This window comes from Tenrec ecaudatus, chromosome 3, assembly GCF_050624435.1.
Source record: "Tenrec ecaudatus isolate mTenEca1 chromosome 3, mTenEca1.hap1, whole genome shotgun sequence".
In the NCBI taxonomy this organism is placed as follows: domain Eukaryota; kingdom Metazoa; phylum Chordata; class Mammalia; order Afrosoricida; family Tenrecidae; genus Tenrec; species Tenrec ecaudatus.
This window is the reverse complement of record NC_134532.1, coordinates 115,167,419-115,188,273: the sequence shown is the minus strand read 5'-3', so window position 1 is coordinate 115,188,273 and position 20,855 is coordinate 115,167,419. Positions and strand designations below refer to the sequence as shown.

General features: G+C 42.9%; 1 protein-coding gene across 4 annotated transcripts in view; it reads left to right on the top strand.

Moving 5' to 3' along the window:
• NPNT (nephronectin) overlaps positions 1-13,903 on the top strand; it is a 76,102-nt gene extending 62,199 nt beyond the window's left edge. For all 4 annotated transcript variants that reach the window (XM_075543962.1, XM_075543963.1, XM_075543960.1 and 1 more), the window contains 4 exons: positions 3,625-3,711; positions 4,192-4,290; positions 9,590-9,846; positions 11,227-13,903. In XM_075543962.1, coding sequence (XP_075400077.1) covers positions 3,625-3,711; positions 4,192-4,290; positions 9,590-9,846; positions 11,227-11,337 — 554 coding nt within the window. In that variant the 3' untranslated portion in view covers positions 11,338-13,903. The remainder of the gene's footprint in view (positions 1-3,624; positions 3,712-4,191; positions 4,291-9,589; positions 9,847-11,226) is intronic.
• The last annotated feature ends 6,952 nt before the right edge of the window (positions 13,904-20,855 follow it).

Sequence of the window (20,855 nt, the reverse complement as noted above, 5' to 3'; positions counted from 1 at the left end):
AGTGATTGTGAGGCTGGTTGTCGTGACGGGGCAGCGTTTGTCTGCGGCACGTGGCCTCACCGTGTTCCTTCTATTGGCCGTGGTATAACTGGATGACCCCACAGCAGCTTTGATCTAAATGGCTTCCTTAGATCCGAGAAAGTGTTCACATTTCACCAATGCATTTCAACTTCAGAGTCTTGAGTTTAACATCATGTATCCAGAGTTATGGTGGGTTACTTTGTAATGTGCTCAGTTATTAACAGAAAGTTCGAGGTTCAAACCCACTAGCAGCTCCGTGGGAGGAAGCACTAGCAGTCTGCTTTCATTTAAGGATTGACAGCTTTGGCAATCTTAAGGGGGCAATTCAACTCTGTCCTTCAGAGTTGTTATGAACCGGAACTCACTTGATGGCAGTGGGCTTGGCTGATTTATCGAGACTCTATTTGATGTTCTCTTTGAGCAAGCAAAACTGAAGTAGGGATAAGGACATGTACTTTGTCAAAAAACTCTTTAGACAAATTTTAGGTAAGATTTTACTCCCGTAATAGAAATTCCTTCTTCCTGTAGACAGGCTTACAAAAATGGAAAAGGGAAAAACAAAGCAAACCATTGAATGAGACCATGCCCCACCACTGGTGTATTTCTTTTTATATGTTCTTCCTAGCTCATTTTCCCCCTATTCATAGTTGATAAGACACTGCATGAGCAATTTTGTCCACTACTTACTTCACCTAATATTTTCTTATAAATCAAACAATAGACTAGATTAGGGTGCTTTTTTTTTTTTTTTTTTTTTACATTTCTTGACTCAGGGGGCTGTGCCCATGTGAGTGAAAAAGGAGGAGGAGTTAAATAACTGGAGAGGATTACAAAATGGAGCACACGAAGTTCTAAGAACTAATAGTGGCTGAGCATCGCAGGCCCCTGAATTCCTTGAGACCTGCTATGGACCATCTGAGGCTTGCAATTTGTAAGATAACTAACTGTTTGAATCACTGTCTTCCAAGTATGTAATCTAGACTGTACTCTTTTCTATAAAGCCACACCCCTTCCACTTTTTCCATTTTTCTGTGGTCTCCAGCCACTGTGAGGCCCTTCCTCATTTTCAAACATTTGAGCACTCTCTCTGTACGTGCTGTCAGAAACACTCCATCTGTCTTTGTCTCAGCATTTCATTTTTTGGCTCGACATGTTCCATCGTCTCAGTTGAAATGGTGGTCCTCAGAGAGAACTGTCTTGTCTCCCTTTATAAACCACCAGCTTCGTCTCTGCCAGACAGTGTATGTGATCCTCCCTCTCTAGACTCAAAGCCTTAACCATTGGACAACCCTTCCTCATCTGGATAAAAAAGACAATCATAATATCCTTTGAGAAAATATCATACTATCCTTGCACTATGGCACTGTACATATTGAGCGATTCCCTTATGGAGATAATGTTGCATAAATTAGAAGGGAAGAGAGGAGAACATGAATGGTTTCATAGAAATATTATAATTTTCTTGCTGTCATGAAAAATGAAGTATGCTTGCCTGTAACTTTGTAACATTTCTGGTCATATTTCTTACAATACTTCGTGTTATTTCTAAAGACGAAGGCAACTCTTTCTCAAAACCCCAAATGAGGAAAGGAAATCCAAATGGGTTGTCATTGCTGTCAGTCTTTGGCACAAAAGAGAGGGGTGGTTGTCTCACCCCAAGAGACCCGTGGTCTGGTTGGGTCCCTAGAGCTGGTCTGTGGAGCAGCTTTTCCTCACAGGCCGGGTACATCTGAGTGTCCGTGATGAGGAGAGAGGGGCGTCACTGGATGGACTCTTGAAACAAAAAGGAAAAGGCGGCAGAAGCAGTACGCTAAGCAAACAGTGCAAGCATTATGAATTGTTATTTATAAGGAAATCTTTATTAAAAACAACAGGAACATTGTTGATAAAAGAACTCTTTTCAATGATGTCTACTACTTAGTGTTCTAAGATCATCCTTTACTCCCTGGCTTATAAAAATAAAGCCAATTAATATATAGTTCTGGTGAAGAAAAGGGAGTCTCTGGTATTTCGTCAAGAATTCCCCTTTCCACCACCAATATTCTCTCACCCCTTTTCCAAGCCAGTGTACTGTTCTTTGCTTGTTTTTCGTTTCTAACCCTTACCACCTCTGGGGCTGAACGCACTCCAGGGAAGTGAGTGAGTGAGAACACCCTCATTAATTACCAAGAATGAGAATACTCCCTTATCTAATGCCCGCTTCTCCCATTAGAAAGGAGGCCTGGTGGTGTAGTGAGTTATGAGTTGGGTTGCTACTCAAAAGGTCAATGGTTCAAACCCACCTGTGCCCCGAGGGAGAAAGATGAGGTTTTCCGCTGCGATAAAGATTTACAGCCTGAGAACCCCCCTGAGTGGGCAGTTCTAGCCTCTCCTGCGGGGCTGCTCTGAGTGGGCATGAGCTCAATGGCAGGACGTTTGAGGAGTGGCTCTCCCATCAGAAGGGCAGCGCTCTGAACGGCAGCCCCTGTTGGTCTCATGCTGTTCACCCTGGCCTCCCACGGGCTTCCCACAGTGCTCGGCGTGTGGCTTACAATCAAATGTAGAGTGGTTGAATGAATAAATTAAAATTTTGAATGAATGAATGAATTTCTAAATGTGTTTTCTTAAGCTCTGTCCCACTTATTTTTCGGGAAAGGGCTGAGACCATACTTGACTTTCTGACAGGATCTTTGTATTCACTCAGCAAACACTCACTGCCTGCCTGTCACCAGGTCATGCCCTGGAAAGGGCAGAGGAGTAAGACGTGATTGATGCCCTCCAGGACCTTAGAGACGCGCAGAGGGACAGGCAACCACCGGCGTAAATAACCGCAGTCCTTTATGAAAAACTGGAATAGATGTGTGCAAACAGGAGCTGTGGACGTTCAAGGGGGGAGAATTTCACTCTGCCCGGAGCATCCAGGTTGTCTCCGAGGCAGTGATGTTTACCCAGGACCTGGAGCCGAGAGGGCAAGCTTGGCAGGTTAATCACCGTGAACCGGGGCATCCCAAGCTGGGGGACGAGGGTGAGAGATGTGAAAATGAATGGCATGTTTGGACAGTGTTGTGTATTTTGGTGGGGTGCATAGTGAAGGCTCTTAAAGAGGTTTGGATTTGATCTTAAAGGAGCCAAGGAGCCTGCGAGAGGATAAGGAATAGAGCTTAGAGTGGAACAATGTGCAGAGTTCTGTTGTTTAAAGAGAAAACAAAACCAAAACACTTGTGGCTTTTCACTGAAGTTGAAGATATTTTTGTTAAACTAGCTTTCATTTAGAGTTCATAATACCGCCATGGAATTCAGTAGAGGTGAATATATTCCCCAAAATTGGTAGTTCTTTTAAGAAATGGTTTGGCTTCTTTTGTTTTAGATAAAGGCATTTTATGTTGCATTTGAGAAACTTAAAAATCAAGCATCATTTTGTTTTTAATTGTACCCAGGTGAGCGGTAGAGTACAAATCATCCCAGTGCAAACTTGATGACCCTGCATAGGAAGCGGAAGGAAGTCTCTGGGACTCTTTCAAAGGCGCAAATTGCTTAGTCTGCTTTCCTCTGGCCCGGACGTAAAAGGCAATGATTTTCCTCAAACCTCACTACAAAAAAGCGTTAAACATTTCTTTCTTGCAGTTCCACGACAGCCTTCAAATGACTTGTTTGAAGTTTTTGAGATAGAAAGAGGAATCAGTGCAGATGATGAGGCCAAGGATGATCCAGGTAAGATGCTCTTATTTTCAGTGCCCTTCTAATCGTTTCCCTGCATCCGTGAACATAGCTCTCCAACTGTAGGTTGACTAGGTGCATCTGGGGAAATGATGCACCTTTAAAAAAATTGTTAATAGCACATGGCTTTTCCTGTAGTTAAATCACTGGAGCAAAAATAATTACGAATCATCTCTCCCCATCTTTCTTTTTTTGAAAATGTATTGAAACATCCCTGAAACTGTAAGGAAATCATCATTTACACGTGATGATTGAACAAGGTCACAGTTTGGCAAGACTCGTGTGCTCTGTCTTGGCAGCTTAGCATGCTTGCTCGATTGTTCCGACAAAGGATGTCTGTCACTTCCCTCCGGGTGGGATAGTGAAGTGTAAGCAGGAAGAACGCTTGTGCAGAGAGCCTGGGTTCACAGACAGGGTTTTGTGATCATCTGCTGCTTTGATGACTTACTCGTCTTTCTGATTATTTCCTTTCAGGTGTTCTCATCCACAGTTGTAACTTTGACCATGGGCTCTGTGGCTGGATCAGGGAGAAAGACAATGACTTACACTGGGAACCCATCAGGGACCCATCAGGTAAAACCATTTCATCTGACTCAGGCACATATTTCATTTGTCCTTCTGGGAAGAGCCTCATTCACACATGTAGCACAGCCCTGCATTTACATAATAAAGGCATTAATAAAACCACCATTCCGTATTTATGATCCGTATTCTTTTAGTCAGCTAGATTTGTTAGCTATCCATTAAGATGATCTTATTCGAAGGTAAGTAGTTAATTAAAAGGTCAGCATATTTCTCCCAAAAAGTTTTGAACAGGAAAACATGCAGACATACTCCGGTATGTCACTTTTAAGCGATTGTAGTGGCTGTTCGTCAGGTATAACACGAGTATAACGAGTATGCAAACTATGTTATTTTCTCAGTTACATTCCACCCCCCGACAGAAAGTAGAAATTTCGCTGAAGTTGTAAATAGCTCTAAAAATTTTTCAATTCTACTCGAATGCTAGAAAACTCATTGTGTGTGTGTGTGTAGATATATACACACACACACACATCCTGCGTTAGGGAGAGATTTTTCAAGAAGTGGTTTTAGAAAACTGGAAAAGTGGTTTGGGGAATCGCCCCTTGGAAAATGCAAAGATTTTCAGTTGCACAATTTTAACTGAGGAAACATTTCGGTTTCCAAATGCTGTTTTGTCTCCTAGTTTTAGGAAGCAAAGCTACATATTGTTGTTGATTAAATTAAATCAGTAATTAAATCTTTAATGGGTGAGACCAACATAATGGAAGGGTAAGGAATTTGGTTTCTTTATTTCCTTTTTAGACCCCTCTTTTTACACCTCAGAATGAAAGATGCAAGACATGAAGGAAAACCTTTAAGTGTATAATTTAGCCTCAAAGGCCAGTGCTTAAATACTGTATCTGTTATACAGGTACTGCACAAACCATACAGAGATTAATTTGAGAGAGCTTTGGATCTGTTAAAACAGTTCTTCTCCAACTTCACTGTGTGTCCATTGCCTGGACACCCAGATTCTGCAGATGCAGCTTTTGAGACAGTACGTCTGATTTAGAGCCTGTGACTAAAAGCTTTCTGAGATACTTGCGGTGCTGGTCCTCAGTTTGCTTACTGAGTAACTAAGTATTAAAAGATCATTCTAACAACAAAATTCATTTGAGCTAATAAGATTAAATTATAAACTTAAAATATGAATTATACGTTAATGAAATTCGAGATCAACTTTTTAAAACTAAGACTATTCCATAGATTTAAATGGCCTTTACATTTTCTTTTAGCTATGAAATCAACTACTACTTAATGTCCCCTCTCCCTCTCCACACACACACCAGGTTCGTCTTTCTCCATCTTCTTCTTAAGGTTACCTTTTCGCTCTTGTAAGGTTAATTCTGAACAACACAGTCCATGAGTCATGTCTCGGACATATGTGGTTAAGAGAGAACCTAATGTTTAACATTTACTGCAGGTAATCAGCAAAAACTCTTTGCTGCCCAGACCAGTCTAATCCGTGGTGGCCCCATGTGTTACAGAGCAGAATGGCTCCTTAGGGTTTTCAACACAGAAGCAAATGGCCAGGCCCTTTCTTCCACAGTCCTGCTAAATGGGTTAGAACTGACTACCTCTAGGTTAGTCATCAAGCATAAGCTACTTGTATCTCTCCAGTGTTTACAATATTTACTATACCAGCGGCATCAAGTCAGCGTTGACTCAGAGTGACCTATAGGGACAGTGTAGCCCTGCTCCCTGAGGTTTCTTGAGGCTGTAAATCTTTATGAGAGGAGATAGCCCCATCTTTCGCTGAGAGAATGCCTAGGGGTTTTGAACTGATAATCTTGCAATTAACAGTCCATCATGTAACCCACTAAGCTACCTGGGCTTCTTACAATAGAGTCCTGGCTTATCCATCATTTTGTTAATATTGTTTACAACATGAGTCTACTCTATGAAGCAGGTAATACTGCCTTTGTTTCATAAAGGAAATACTGAGGTTGTACACATTTCCTAAAGCTAGGGATAGGGGAATTTAGTGTCAAACCCTGGTCTTCTGACTTCTGCCCTTGTGGTCTCATAGGCATTTCAGTGTCTGGGAGATGCTGGGCTTTTTGCTATCCCCCAGTCTGACCTCAGCTTTCTTGTGGTGGAATGCATGATCTGATTAGCAGATTACAGGCCAGTCGATTTGATGGACCACTGACCTGGAGAAGTTTGCTACAGATGGAAGGATCTTTGGCAGTCATGTGTGAGGAATGATAAGTAATGTTCATCGTCATAATGAGTAACTCGCTCAAGGTACATTCAGGAGGGTAATTAATGATAAAATTAGATGTCGTTATACTTCCGTGTTAGTAAATCATTCTGTGTAGATAGTAGAATGCTTGATCTTTAGACGTTAAATACTATACCTAAAGTCAATTTAGTACTTTCCCTCTTTAAAAAATTCTTCAACACATTTATAAATGTTTAAATTTTTTGTGACCCAAATTCCCCTTTCCCTCTAGTGGGGAAAAAAGTAGCAAGAGAGCTAATGACTTAAATTATAAGCAAAAAAGTTTGTTATGATTATTATGCTGTGATGCGCAACACAAATCGAGAGGCCTTGTTGGCTTCATGGGTGATTGGGTAGCTCCTGTGCTCAATGAGATACTCTTCCAGGTTTGCTCCCAGTTTTTACCAATAACTTGGGCAAAGACATTGAGGACATGGTCACTGTACTGGAGATGACTCGAGGCCAGAGGAGAAAGTGGCTGTGGGCACGAAAATAAGAAGGATCCAAAAGATGAGGTCCAAGAGCCACACTTAAAAGGCTGGGATGGGAATGAGTACCAGGTGTGTTGCCCATGGTCCCTGGGAGGGGAAAGGTATCGGTTAGTATTCGGTGTGAAAGACCGCAGACTTGTAGTAGAGAGGGAAGTTCATTTGAGTGAGATACTGTGACTCTGCCACCAAAAAGTTCTTTTCATAGAAATACGGTATTTTCCCCGAGTGAGGGCAGGGTGATCCCAGCTCACTTCAGGTTAGCGAGAGAATTTGTGCGGTTCTTTCGTATCCACGAAGTGTAGACCTAAAGCACCTGAGTCGGCCATTCAGAGGAGAGTGATGGGGTGGCAAGCGTGATGAGGCCCCTGAAAAGCAGACAACGGAATGGGCTGTTTAGCCTGGAGAAGGGATGGTGGAGCAGAGCTGCTGTAGGTCATTGTCGGCTGCCCTTTGACCATCCTGTAGGTGGGTCGCTGAGGCCACATGGCATGATTAGGAGTCAGCTACAAGGAGATTGACTTCCCTCTCAGCCTGGGAGTCAGAACTATCTCAAAACAGACCAGGCTGATGTGGGAGGAGGAAGGTTTGTTTGTTTGTTCATTTGTTTGTTTATGGAGATATTGATCCTTGACTGGTTGACACTCGGGAAGATACTGTTAAAAAGCTTTGATCATTGGATGCAGACTGGATTGAAAATCTAAGTCAGCTTTGAGAGCCTCGGATTCAGAATGGAACTCCCCAGGAAATCTGTGAACAGGTTGTAATTTAGATGGTTATGTCTTAGCTGGATGGAAGACTAAGATGTGACAGAATTAGAAGCAGGGCTAGGTGTGTGTGGTAAAACCAGGCCGGCATGGAATTATCGACAAATCCTTTAGAATATGATGGGATGTTCTAACCATAAACTTGTAGAACGATGGAGGAGTAAAGCTGACATTTCATGGGCTTTATTCCTCTGGGAAGTTCAGGTGGGGTTATGTTTTGGTGTGTATTATTGCATGCTAACATCAGAGAAGAATATAAACTATTTGAAAAATTATTGTGTTATTTTAATTAATAACCTGATTGTTTTTTCCTATCCAAATTATGTTTTTTCTAAAGAACATCTGTTTGGATTTCTACTGATATGACAGATTCTAATTGAACATCTTTTTCCTAGGATACAGATTTGAACATATTGTTATATGCTGAAATCTGTAAGAAAACTCTTAATTAAATAGCCTAAAACCTTGAGAAGGAGGTGAAAAAAGATGTACTGTATAACTGCCCTTTTGTGTGGCTATTTAGTTTTATTTAGCATGGTCAATTGTGAACTGAATTGCACGCTCACAGGGCAGCTCTTTAGAGGAAAATCTATCATAACCTCTGTGTTTTAAACATAGAATCTGAAATACCTCTGCAAAAGGTTTATTTAAAACTTGTATTAGGATGTCTTAGTTTGTTAGCTTGTCTTGCTAGCAGGAACTCTCTAGAAGAATAATAGCGATCTTTGTGGTGTGCTTCCCCACGTAAAATGGCTGGTTAACTGTAATAACCTTATATCTTACCTAAAATATTCAAGATTATTCAAAAACCGACTTATGGGGAGATCATAAAGGCCATGCACATCTGTTGACCCTAAATGTTGGTTTAAATAATTTGAGGACAGGGGAAAATGTAGGAAGTGCTGTGCCTCTTTGTTTTTGTCAAGTCCGTGAATCCAGGACCGAATTCTCTGCAGTTTTGCTGGATTCGTAGAGCATCATTCATTTGTTCCAGAAATAGCCGTAAAAGCCTTGCAATAGCATAGCTTCGGGGGAAAGTTGGTTCCAACGTCAGGGAGTTCACAGACCCCTGAAGAAGAGAAGCATGTAAAGCACCATAGCACGTGGGGCGGACCCACAGGAAATTCTGCCTAACCCAACCAACTCAACTCAGCCTTCAACTGGTGGGGCTCACGAGGTGGTGAATGTGTGTGTTCATATATGTCCACGCCTATGATCATATCCCATGGCTTTTGCTTTGCTAGTTATTTGGCATGACTTCAACATTCTGCGAGAACCATAAGACTGTGTTCTGTCCTCCATCCCCCGGGGAGGAAGTTATAGGTACATCCTTGTCATCAAGGGTCTTTGCAACTTCCTCCCCGGGGGATGGGAAACAGAAAAGTGGATGAAGATGTTGGACAGTGTAAGATATACAAAATAATAGTAATTTATAAATTATCAAGGGTTCATGAGGGAAGGGGGAGTGGGATGGGAGGGGGGAAATGAGGAGCTGATACCAAGGACTCCAGTAGAAAGCAAATGTTTTGAGAATGATGATGGCAACAAATGTACAAATGTGCTTCACACAATGATGGATGTATGGATTGTGATAAGAGTTGTACGAGCCCCCAATCAAATGATTTTTAAAAGAATGTGTTCTGTAAACATTACAACGTAGAATTTAATATATGCAGAGAAATCAGGCCTATTTTACTCCTTTTTTAAAAACACAAATAGCTGTCAGGTGTGCAACTTTTAATGCAAAATTGTAAAACTCCTGCCCATGCTATTTATGATAGAGAGGGATGTTGGCATGGACACACACAGCCCTGCTTTTCCCATTCCAGGTGGACAATATCTGACCATCTCAGCAGCCAAAGGCCCAGGGGGAAAGGCTGCGCGCCTGGTCCTACCTCTCGGCCACCTCATGCATTCAGGGGACCTGTGCCTGTCGTTCAGGCACAAGGTGACTGGGCTGCACTCCGGCGCTCTTCAGGTGTTTGTGAGGAAACACGGTGCCCACGGAGCAGCCCTGTGGGGAAGAAATGGTGGCCATGGCTGGAGGCAAACCCAGATCACCTTGCGAGGGGCTGACGTCAAGAGCGTAAGTAGTACTTCCAAGGAGGCAGAGCCTGGCAGTTTTCCTTTCATAGGAGGACTCTGGGGTCTGGTGATGAAGAAGCCTTGTCTCTTCATTAATCCAAACTCAAAAGAAGATCTTTGGTTTATTTCTGGGTGTGATGATATCACTCATTGCCACTCAATATAATTTCCTTTCTGCTCCTTCATTATAATCTATAACTACCGTTGCCCCACCCTTTCCCCTTCTTTTTAAAATGGGTGGGGAGGAAGCAAATTTAGGAATAGAGTAAGTTTTTAGAAACTCAACCAAAAATATCCAAAGGTGGGGATCACGAGCTTCTCTGGCCCTGCTTGACCTGCTCCTTCCATTCTCTGTATTTCCGATGATTACCGTCAAGCTGACCCTGGCAATCATGCAGCTTTCTCTTTTGATTGATTGATTGAAAGCTTCGTTTTCTTTTCCTCTACCTCAGCCGTCGCAGTTCAGCAGCCTTGAGTGGGAAGCTAGAAAAATCCCCTTAGCAAGTCCTATTCAACCCAGGACAAAATGTGGCGAAATCTGTGATTGAATGTATATAGTTTACATATGTACGCAAGACCCTGGCTGTAGTTGGAGAGGTCTTTTTGTGTTGATGTTTGAACAATATTTGCTCTTAGAAGATCCTGCACCTATGTCTCAACGTAGCATTTGTAGGAACAATTCTAATTTGAATTCATTCAAACTGCAGTGGTGATATTTGGATATGGTTTACAGTCTGATTTTTTAATAATTTTTTCCTCATATTTATATTGCTTAGAGCAATAAAGATAATCAGTTGGTTCAAGTCATAGCACTGAAGGCTTTCTCCTTTTTATTTTTTCAAAGAACCAGGGATGCTTTATAGAAGATAAATATAGAAGGATAGTGAAATTTCGGATTTTTACATAGATCACATCGGGATAAGACGGTGATGCTTAATTTCCACCCCACCCCACCCCCCAATTTTAAGTAGCAAAACCAGGTTAACTCCACAGGGGAGGATGAAGCAACTTCTAAGATAGGCTGCCTAATTTCGACCTCCAGATCTGTGCCTCTGCATTTCTGCACCTTCATTTCCCAGCCCCCTCTTCTGCCTCTGACCTTGATAATCTATGACAGAAGTGTCCTCTTCAGGAGCCTTCTTCGATGGAGCAGCTTTTTAGAGGTTCGCTAGCTGGGAGTGCTGTGGACGGAACCACAGCTTACTTGGTGATATCCATTTTCACCCCAAAGCATGCCCTTCTTCCACAGAGACCCTGGCGGCTGTGCGTCAGGCTTTTCCTTGGACAAAAAGCCTAACACTTAGCTGTTAGAGATTTGTGGAATGAGCGACCTTGGAGAGGACCAGAGGCGGCTTGACTGGCGTGTGCGTTCTCTCCCTAGGTCATCTTCAAAGGTGAAAAAAGGCGTGGCCACACTGGGGAGATCGGACTGGATGATGTGAGCTTGAAAAGAGGCCACTGCTCTGAAGAATCCTCTCGACTCCCGAACTAGCGCGGAAGTCCCGTGCTGCCCCATCCTCGCCGCCTCTCCTCCCTCGTAGCAGGCCTCGGAGAAGAGTGGGTCAGGGGAAAGTCTGGCCGGTGACCCCGCTCTTGCTGGCCTGTTTGTGTGCAATTCCAGTGAACAGCGAAGCCTCCTTGAACTATAAGGGGCACCTCTACACATCGCAGTCATGGTTTAGTGTGACCTTCCACCCATGCCTTCCGCATGTGTGACCCACCCACCCTTCATGTAAAGGTCAAAAGGTGCTCCTTGTAACACATTAGAGAAAAGTTTTCAAAAGAAAGCTTCTGTGCTATTGGCCATCGTGCTGTCTGCTCAGTGTTGTACCGGGAGTGCTTGGGAAGTGGGTTCCCTCCTCCTCTAAGTGAGTTCTGACTTGGACCTCAACTCTTGACTTCTTATACAAGAAGGGCGTGTCACATACCAAGATGCATTTATTCTGACCTGGTTGTCTGTATCTTATTTTGAAGACAATTGTGTAGAGTGGGCACGGACCTCGTTAGTAGTAGTGTGTTTTGTGTCAATGTGCTATCAATATTTACCTGATATTTACCGACTCTAGTTGCAAGGTAGAAGGCAGCTTGGTGTAAAGTCATCCTGTTTCAGGACCTTCCACTGGCAGCAAATGAAAGTTGGAGGGCGTGTCCGAGGGCTGCAGTGAAGTGAAGGCTTTCTTTGTGTTTAACGACACTGAGCTTGATCTCTACGAAGGCTAGCAACCCATCCGCGGAGACAAGAAACGACCATGAACGCATACACCGCTCCCGGTTTAGGTTACAACTTCAAAACAGCAGCTTTTATCACAAGGACGTGGCACTCTGACAATATGTAAGAAGCTTGGTGAAGATTCTGGTTTTACGGAAGGGCTTCGGTTCATGCACGGGAGCAGAGGGGAGGGATGCTCCTTGGACAGATTTCACGTTCATTCTTATTCATCTGAATTCAGGCAGGCCGAGTTCATAACGTGTGTGCAGACACGTCAGGATGGGACAAGTAAACCTGTTCCTTCAGGCTTTGCATGATTGACTGAGATTAACAACACCCATAGCAGCTGGAGCAAGGCAAGCCTGAAGTCTGAACTAAGCTCCGTGAACCCCTCACTACACTTCCTCCCTGTCTATGTTCCTTTTTAAAAACTATGTCTGTGTGCGCATGGAAGTGTAGCTATACATTTCCGTACATATCTATAGCTTTGGAAAAGCAACTTACTCCTGCAGCTCTTTTATCTTTCCATTTCCGCTCGAGTAATCAACTATTTTCTGCTGTTTGGCCAGGACTCACAAAGCTGATTAAAGGGTGGGACAAAAAGATCTGTGATGAAAAGGTAAAGGAACCGGGATTATTCCGCCTGGAGAAGAGGTCTGAGGGCAAAGCATTGGTGGTTTTCAAGTGCACGGTGGGTTGGCCGGGGAGGGTGGCCAGCAGCTGTCCTCCGTGTGCACTAAGGATAGCACCGGAGGAAGCAGGCTTAGTCTGCAGCGTGAGGGAGCGTTTCCTGGCAGGGACACTTGTGAAAGCAGAACCCTTTATCAAAAGAGTGAATTCTTTTATTGGAGGCGTCTAAAAAATGGACTCGAACCTTACTGACGTAAGGTGGTTAAAGATGTTCTGATGCCTCCACGTCAGAATAATGCATAGTCCTCCAAAGGTTTTGATCATCACCATTCAGTGCACAGGAATTCAGAGGCGCTCTTAAGGACAAAGTACTTTAGACTAGGCCAGGAGCTAAGTTAGACATTTCCTTGTTGAACTTCTATGAGTCACTGAGAAGGGCCAGAAGGGGCCAACCAAGTGGCCAACTCCCTAAAGTAGGTCTCCCTTATGCTAACCCCAGCAGTGGTAAACAGAAGCAGAAGAAACCAGGAAAAGAAAGAAACTGTTTCCAAAGAGATTAGCTTAGGTATTTTAATACTTAGTAATATCTTAAAGTTGTGGTGCCTCTTAACATGGTCAGCAGAAGAAGATTGGGATTTTCAGAGACCTTGGTCCAGGGACCCAGTTCACAGCTGTTGTTTTTTCCCTGGGACATTTTCTAAGCCACGTATGTGAGAACTTAACCTGACTACTGAAATACTGCACTGCCTAAGGTTTCCCTTCACGAAATCAGTGTAATTCAATTTGATTTAGGGTTTGAAATCTCTCAGCTCCCATGAGACTGTAGTTTGTGTAGGTGTGTGAGAACAAATGAGAGAATGCCTTTCGTAATTTCACTTGGTGGAGAGGGGTGGGTAGGTTAGAGGGGGATTTCAATCATTGAACCTTTGAGCAGGGTCCAGAAAATAGGGCCTGAGATCTTTTTTTTTTTAATGATAACTTTCCTTTTTGGTCATGTAACTGCACAGCTGAAGAAGAAAAGGGGAAATAATTAAAACTTTCACTTGTAGGTGCCAATAATACATTGCACTAAGCTGGTGGAAGAAGTTATCCAAAGTACTGTATAACATTGTCTTGTTTATTATTTAATGTTTTATAAAGTTACCACTGTTAGTGATTTTCCAAAGCAGTCAAATAAAAATAATTCTTTGTAAATTAAAGACACTGTTAATAATGCCAATGGTTTGCTTCTGATTATTTCGAGTTTTATTTCTTGTGCTTGGGAGGGTTGGGGTGGGACATTGATGTTTCACAAAAGCCATCTATTGTAGGGATGCCCTTTGGGAGAAGGGAGATTATGACTTTACTTTCTAGATGATAAAATGTGAGACTTTTTAATTAGCATGCACTGGGAAAGAGATGAAAAGATCCCCAGGTTTTCCTTAGCAAGTTGATTTATGATTTATTATATATATTTGCCTCGAATCCTTTTATAGAAAGGCAAGATAAGCTATACATAAATGCATGAGTAAATTTTAATTTTAGGTGAGCCGTGTTTTTAATTTCAGTGATGCTGTTCATTTCTGATATTTTACTTATACACCAGCAAACATATCTGATGAAGACAGCTACCTAAAATATATATATTAATTAAAAGATGAAAATTCAGTCTTGCAGAATCATGTTATTGTTGTTGTTAGGAGCCATTGAGTCGGTTCCGAACCGTGGCGACCCCGTTCCAACACAAGGAAACACTACCAGATCCTGAGCCACATTCACAATTGTCCCTCTGACTAAGATCCTCTGTGTGGCCTCAGTGTCAGCCCTGCACAATGCAGATTATACATGTCTTCTATAATTCTGCAGCATAACTCAGAACGCCCTTACCAAGTGGGAGACTCACATCTGGGGTGAATAAACACTTCATGCTTGAGGTGAAGAAGAGACCAAAGCTTCAAACCAATGTTTGTTCAAGCACTCTGCTTAGAATTAGCTTCTACACTGAATCAATGTATACTATACATGAATTACAGAGCCGACTATCTCTTTCAGAATCCCCTTGTGATCTTGTTAACTAGATTTTGATTCAGTTATTCTGGGTGGGAGATGCAAAGTCTCAGCTGAAGGCCCAGCCGGAATGAATTGCTTCCAATCTCGAAACAAACAGGATCCTTCTTAATCATCGAGCCCTGAGAAGGTTCATATTTTCTGAGTTGTGTTTATTAAAAAGTTAAACCTCTTCTGAGACCCATTTGTGGCCGGTGGGGAAGCAGGCTAGTATGAAATTCCAGGGTTCGGTTCATTGATTTACTTAATAGAGTTTAGGACACTGAACTTAAGGAGTTCAGTGCTTAAAGAGCCCTGAGCCCTGGTGTCACATCTGATTAAGGGCTTGCTGGCTAATAGGTTGGCAGTTCAAAGGCCCCCATGGGTTTCCCAGGAGAGGGACCTGCAGGTCGGCTTCCCTAAAGGTGACAGCCTAGGCAGCCATGTGGCAGGTCCACTCTGTTAGCCTGGGACTGCTATGAACCTGAATGGGCTTGACACCGAGCAACAACTATGCGTGGCTTGGAGAACAACAGCAGATTTGCCTTTTTTAGAGTTCAGTGTAAAGTTAAAGATGGGCATTTATTTATGAAAGTCAACTAACTCAATGTAGACTTCCTTTTCTGATCAGTAGTGTGCAGTGCCTTGGGGGGCTTTGAAGGCCACAGTAAGTCATGGAAGGCTGCATCTTTGAAACCAGAAGAACTAGATGGTACCTGTCCACCAAGGCCATTTACTCTGAAAGGGGCCACAGTAGAAAGTCCTGGACATAATGTGAGGAGAATGTGAACATAACTCAAATTCATTTAAAAAAAAAAGTGGGCAGTGGTGGGCAGCCTTACTGGTTTCACAGATGGTGGGACCTCCCAGTTTGCAGAAAAGCAAACTCACTACCATCGAATCAATTTCAACTTAAGCAACCTTATAAACCAGAGTAAACATGCTGTTAGGGGTTTTTGAGACTAAATCTTTTTGTAAGTAGAAAGCCTCATCTTTCTCCCAAGGACCAGCTGGTAGTTTCAAACTGCTGATCTGGTTAACAAGCCAATGTGAAACCCACTATGTCACAGGGCACCTCAAGACTATGGCATTTCCACATAACCCTGGAAACCTGGAACTGAATTCACTCCCAAGGTCAACCTTAAGCCAAACAAGAGGCAAGTTTATGGGGTGAACAGTTATCCAAGGGAGGTCACGTACGAGGTCTGGGGGGCAACCTTTGCCCAGGGCTGAAGTTCTGAAGACAGAAATAAGAAGGGTCAAGTGAAAATATGAAAGAGTTCTGTTACCTTGTAGAGCTTACAGTTAATGTCACAAAGCAAAATGTCCAGGAATTGCTAAATGGAAAATGAATTTATTATATAACTCCCCCCCCCCACCGCCCAAATGAATGGTTCTCTATGGAGTTGACGCTGACTCCTGGCAACTCCTGTGTGTCAGTAGAATCGGGACCTGTGCAATTTCCAGTGGCTGTGTTTTCAGAAACATGTAGCCAGCCCTTTCTTCTAAGGTGGCTCAAGGTGGATTTGAACCTTCAACTTTATCAGTTGAGCACGTATGCATAACTAGGGACTCAGAACTTTAACTCCGTGCTTTTCACACTTTACTAGCCACATAATCACCTGGACAGCTTCTGAAAGGGTAAATCTGTGATGGAATTTAAGATTCTGCCTTTCTGGCTTGATCACCAGGCGTGGCTGATTGATGTGGCTTGTCCTGGAGCCTCGATTTGAGTAACATGGTTGTAATATTTCTGTAAACAACCAACTAGTGGAAGGCTTAAAGGTTCATAATCATAGGGCCTGGAAGATCTCCACGCATTATGTTCCATTGTATATTTTTTCTTTTAAAAAATACTTGATGTGGAATATTGAAACTTACCCACCTAGCCCAGAATATTTCTTTGCCTAACAAATGGAGGGACCTTCTGATGAAGTCACAATGGAGGATGCAAACATCAGTGAGGCTGTGTTCCTGGAAGCCTGCATCTTAAAAGAAGAAGAGACAGTCATCAATTGAGGATGTTGTTTTATAGTTAAGTGCTGTCCAGTCGGTTGGGTAACGGAATGAAACCCTGCCCGGTGCTGCTCCAACCTCACAATTGCTATGCTGATGCTCATTATTGCTGCCATGTTTGTCAATCCATCTCCTTGAGGATCTCAATTGAGGATGATTTACTAAAAATCATTCTTGGAGTACCAGGATATAGAATCCAGGAAACAGCCTGGAATTACAGCGATGTCCGTTCCAGCTTGATAGCCCATGGTTAGGACATTTGGAACTGAAAGGAGAGCCTTTCATTATAATGTAATAATTTAATTTCCACGTAACAAATGCACAACTCAGGATGTACTAGGCCCTTGGTAGGCTCTTTTCCAATGTTCACTGTTATGCATAAACTTTATCTTCCAGACCATGCCCTTCTGCTGGTGCTGTGGGTTTGCTCGCACTGTCTCTTCCCAATAAGTTGACCTGTCCATCAGTGGTTCTCGACTGGAAGCAATTTTAACTCTCAGAATATTCGGTGATGCCTAGAGACACTTTTGGTTGTCACAACTTGGCATATGCTAGTGGCATCTAGTGAGTAGTAGCAGGTCTGTTGAAAAGATCCTATAATGCACAGGAAAGCCCCCACAATACCAAATGATTTGTTCCCCAAAATCCATAATGTTGTGGTAAGGAGCCCTGATTTACCCCCAAAGGAGCAGTAGCAGCAACAACACTGAGAATAACTTACAAATGTAGACTCTAGGCTCCATGTTTGCCTACAGAGTCTGAACTTCTGGGGGTGGGTTCCATAAATGTGTGTTACAGCAAAATTCCAGATGCTTCTAGTGCACTTTAGTGTAAGATAATTTTGACTTTTCTTACTATTTAATATTTATTTTCCCTATTCTACCTAGAAGGAACGACCAACCTACAATGTCTTCTTACCATACTACTTTTCAATGTCTTTCTTTATTTTAAAATAGGATTTACATATTTTATTTTTCTCATTACAAATGTACACCAACTCAATGATTTCTACAGGTGTATTTAAATGAAACTGATTATATTCTTCAAGCCTCACAACTGTTTTCATCTTCCTTTTCTGCACAATTAATACTTTAAACATTAACAATCCCCCCCACAATTAACAGAAACTCCTGACAACCAAGTCTCCCCAACCTTTTCAAGTTGCTCAAGATGGCTCATTACAGGTAGTTCTACAGAAGAGCAGAAAGTCTAAGGCAGATGTTCTTTATTAATTAAACTATTGTTTGGATTAAAGGTGATTCCAGGGGATATTCCTGGCTTTTTAAGGTCTTCAGGACAGGGATTTCAAAGGTTCAACCAGACTCCGTGGTTCCAGAAAGACTGGATTCCACTGGAATCAAAACTATTGTTCTGTACTTCACTCCCTTTTGATAAGGATCATGCTATGGAATCTTGGATTAAAATGTCTAGACATGGTCGAAAGGCGCCACCCTGTTCTGGTCTCTTGACAAAGGCATGGATCAGGAGGAAAATCAGCCACACATTCCATCGCCTTTTCTTATTCCTCCCTCCGGTGCTCCAGGCCAAGAGAAACCAGCTGTGGGGCCTCCAGTGGATTCCACCCACAAACTCTCAGAGCACTAGCAACCCCATTAGGCCAATAATTGGGGTGTCTGATGAAGATGTCCCTAAACCTTCATCTGAAGAAACCAAATCTCATGGTGCTTGGCTATACAAAAGCAGCTTTAGCAACAGCTTTTACTCTTGTTGTGAACATAGGAAGGAGCTTACTACTCCATCTTAATACAATGCCACACTACCATCACGGTTTCAATCTTAACTCTGCATTTTAATATCACTCTTTTTTTTTTTTAAGCAAAAGGGAAGAAATTTATTGGAGCCCATGCGGGAAACTCTAGTGGGGCCCAGCTTACCCTACTGTGTAGGCATGCCCAGCAAAGGGTCATACCATTCACTGTACCCCCATGTCCCAGAGGGACTCCCCTTGAGCCAAGCCCCAAGGCCCCAGGACTGGCTGAGGATGGGGATGTTAACATTACTCTTCTACCAAGACACTCTTTTGAAGGCTTTTATTATTTTGCATATGGCTCCCATGCTCCATCACCACGTATCATTACCACGGCAGCACTTGGCAGTGGTGCCTACACTCACTTTCTTGAAGTTCTCTTCTCCTTTGGTGCCCTTGAACCACACTTCCCCATTTTCCATACTGTGATCAAAAAATCCAAGGGACGTCATGAGGGAACCCAAATTTACCACATTCAAAACAAGTCTCAGTCTCACCTTTCTTTCCTCCCCCAAACCTGCCATCCCAATCCTGACTAACTAGGGTTTCCGCCTGTGAATGACATCACTGTCATATCAATGTCATTTCATCCTTGAATGCTTCACTTTCGTATTGTTTGGTGCCATCAAGTCAGTCTGACTCAGCAGCCTGTGGACAACAGAACAAAACACTGCCTGCTCCTGTGCCGTCCTCAAAATTGTTCTTCTATTTGAGCACACTGTTACAGTCACTGGGTCAATCCATTATGCTTTGGGTCTGCCTCATTGCCACACTGCCCCTCTAGTTGACCAAGCATGAAATCCTTCTGCAAGGACTGGTCTCTCCTAACAACATGTCCAAAGTATGTGAGACAAAGTTTCACCCTCCCTGCCTCTAAGGCTGTACTTCTTCTGAGATAGATTTGTTGTTCTTTGGGGAGTCCATGGTATATTCATTATTCTTCATCAGCCCCACAATTCAAATATACCAATTATTCTTCCATCTTCCTTTTTCAATGTCCAAATTTCACATGCATATGAGGCAACTGAAAATATGGCTTGAGTCGGGCCCACCATAGCTCTCAAAGTTGCATCCTTGTCCTTTAAGTCTTTATGAAGAGGTCTTGTACAGCAGACTTACCCAATGCAATGCGCCTTTGACTGGACTGCTGAGCACGAGCATTCATTGTGGATCCAAGCAAAACGGAACACTTGATAACTTCGATCTTGATTCTGTTTATTATAACACTACCTATTGGGCAAGTTCTGAGGATTTTTGTTCTTTACATTGAGTTGTAATGCAGGCTGCAATCCATGATCTTCAGCTCATTAATGCCTGGGCTATCAACCTTTATGTATTGAATTTCACTTGTGACAACTTGCAATTTTCCTAGATTCATACTTTAAAAAAATCATTTTATTGGGGGCTCATACAGCTCATCACAATCCATACATCTATCCATTGTGTCAAGGGCATTTATACATCTGTTACCATCATCATTCTCAAAAGATTTGCTTTCTACTTGAGTCCTTAATATCAGCTCCTCATTTTCCCCCTCTCTTTCCTTCCCCCCCATGAACCCTTGATCATTTATAAATTATTTTTGTCATATCTTACACTGTTCGAGGTCTCATTCCAAGTTCCAATTACTAGTAGATTTTTGAAAATGTTTCTTCTCACTTCATTAGCAAATGCAGATCCTGAAGCATCCATCCCACAGACTTCACTCAATTCATGTCACCGTGGTCAACTTTACTTTGCAAAAGCAGCTCCCCCGAAGGCATATTCCTAGTGCTTTCTGACCCAAGGGGCCCATCCAGTGGCACTGTCTCCAACACGGAGCTGCTTCTATTCGCCAGGCCTTCAGTCGTTGGCAATGTTTCCATGCTATGTGTACGATATCCAGGGCCTCCTTCCGCTCAAGGGAGCACCCGATTCTTCTTCGTTGGCTCTTCTTAGTGTGCAGCTCCACTGAAACCTGTTCACTTTGGGGGACCCTACTGGCATTTGAAATACCAGTGACCTAGCTTCCAGAGTCACAGCCACACATAAGCCACCACAATAGGACACACTGGCAGACAAGTGATGAGTGGTGCTGCTGGTGAGTTTGACTTGCTGCCAGACTTGCATTCAGGAACCAGTGATAATTAGGTTTTGTGTTGGCTTGGCTGGGCCAGCACTCTCAGTGATTTGGCAGCTGAAACCCCGTGATGTGACCCAATACAATGTATTCAACTCCAGGACGGGATCTGCTTTGAGCAGCCAATTAGCTGTATGAGGTTTGGGATGAGGTACAACAACCCTACTCAGGTCACAGCCCGGATGCAATTGAACAGAAGTTTCCTTGGGACTGTGGCACTCTTTCTAGATAAGTGGATGCTTT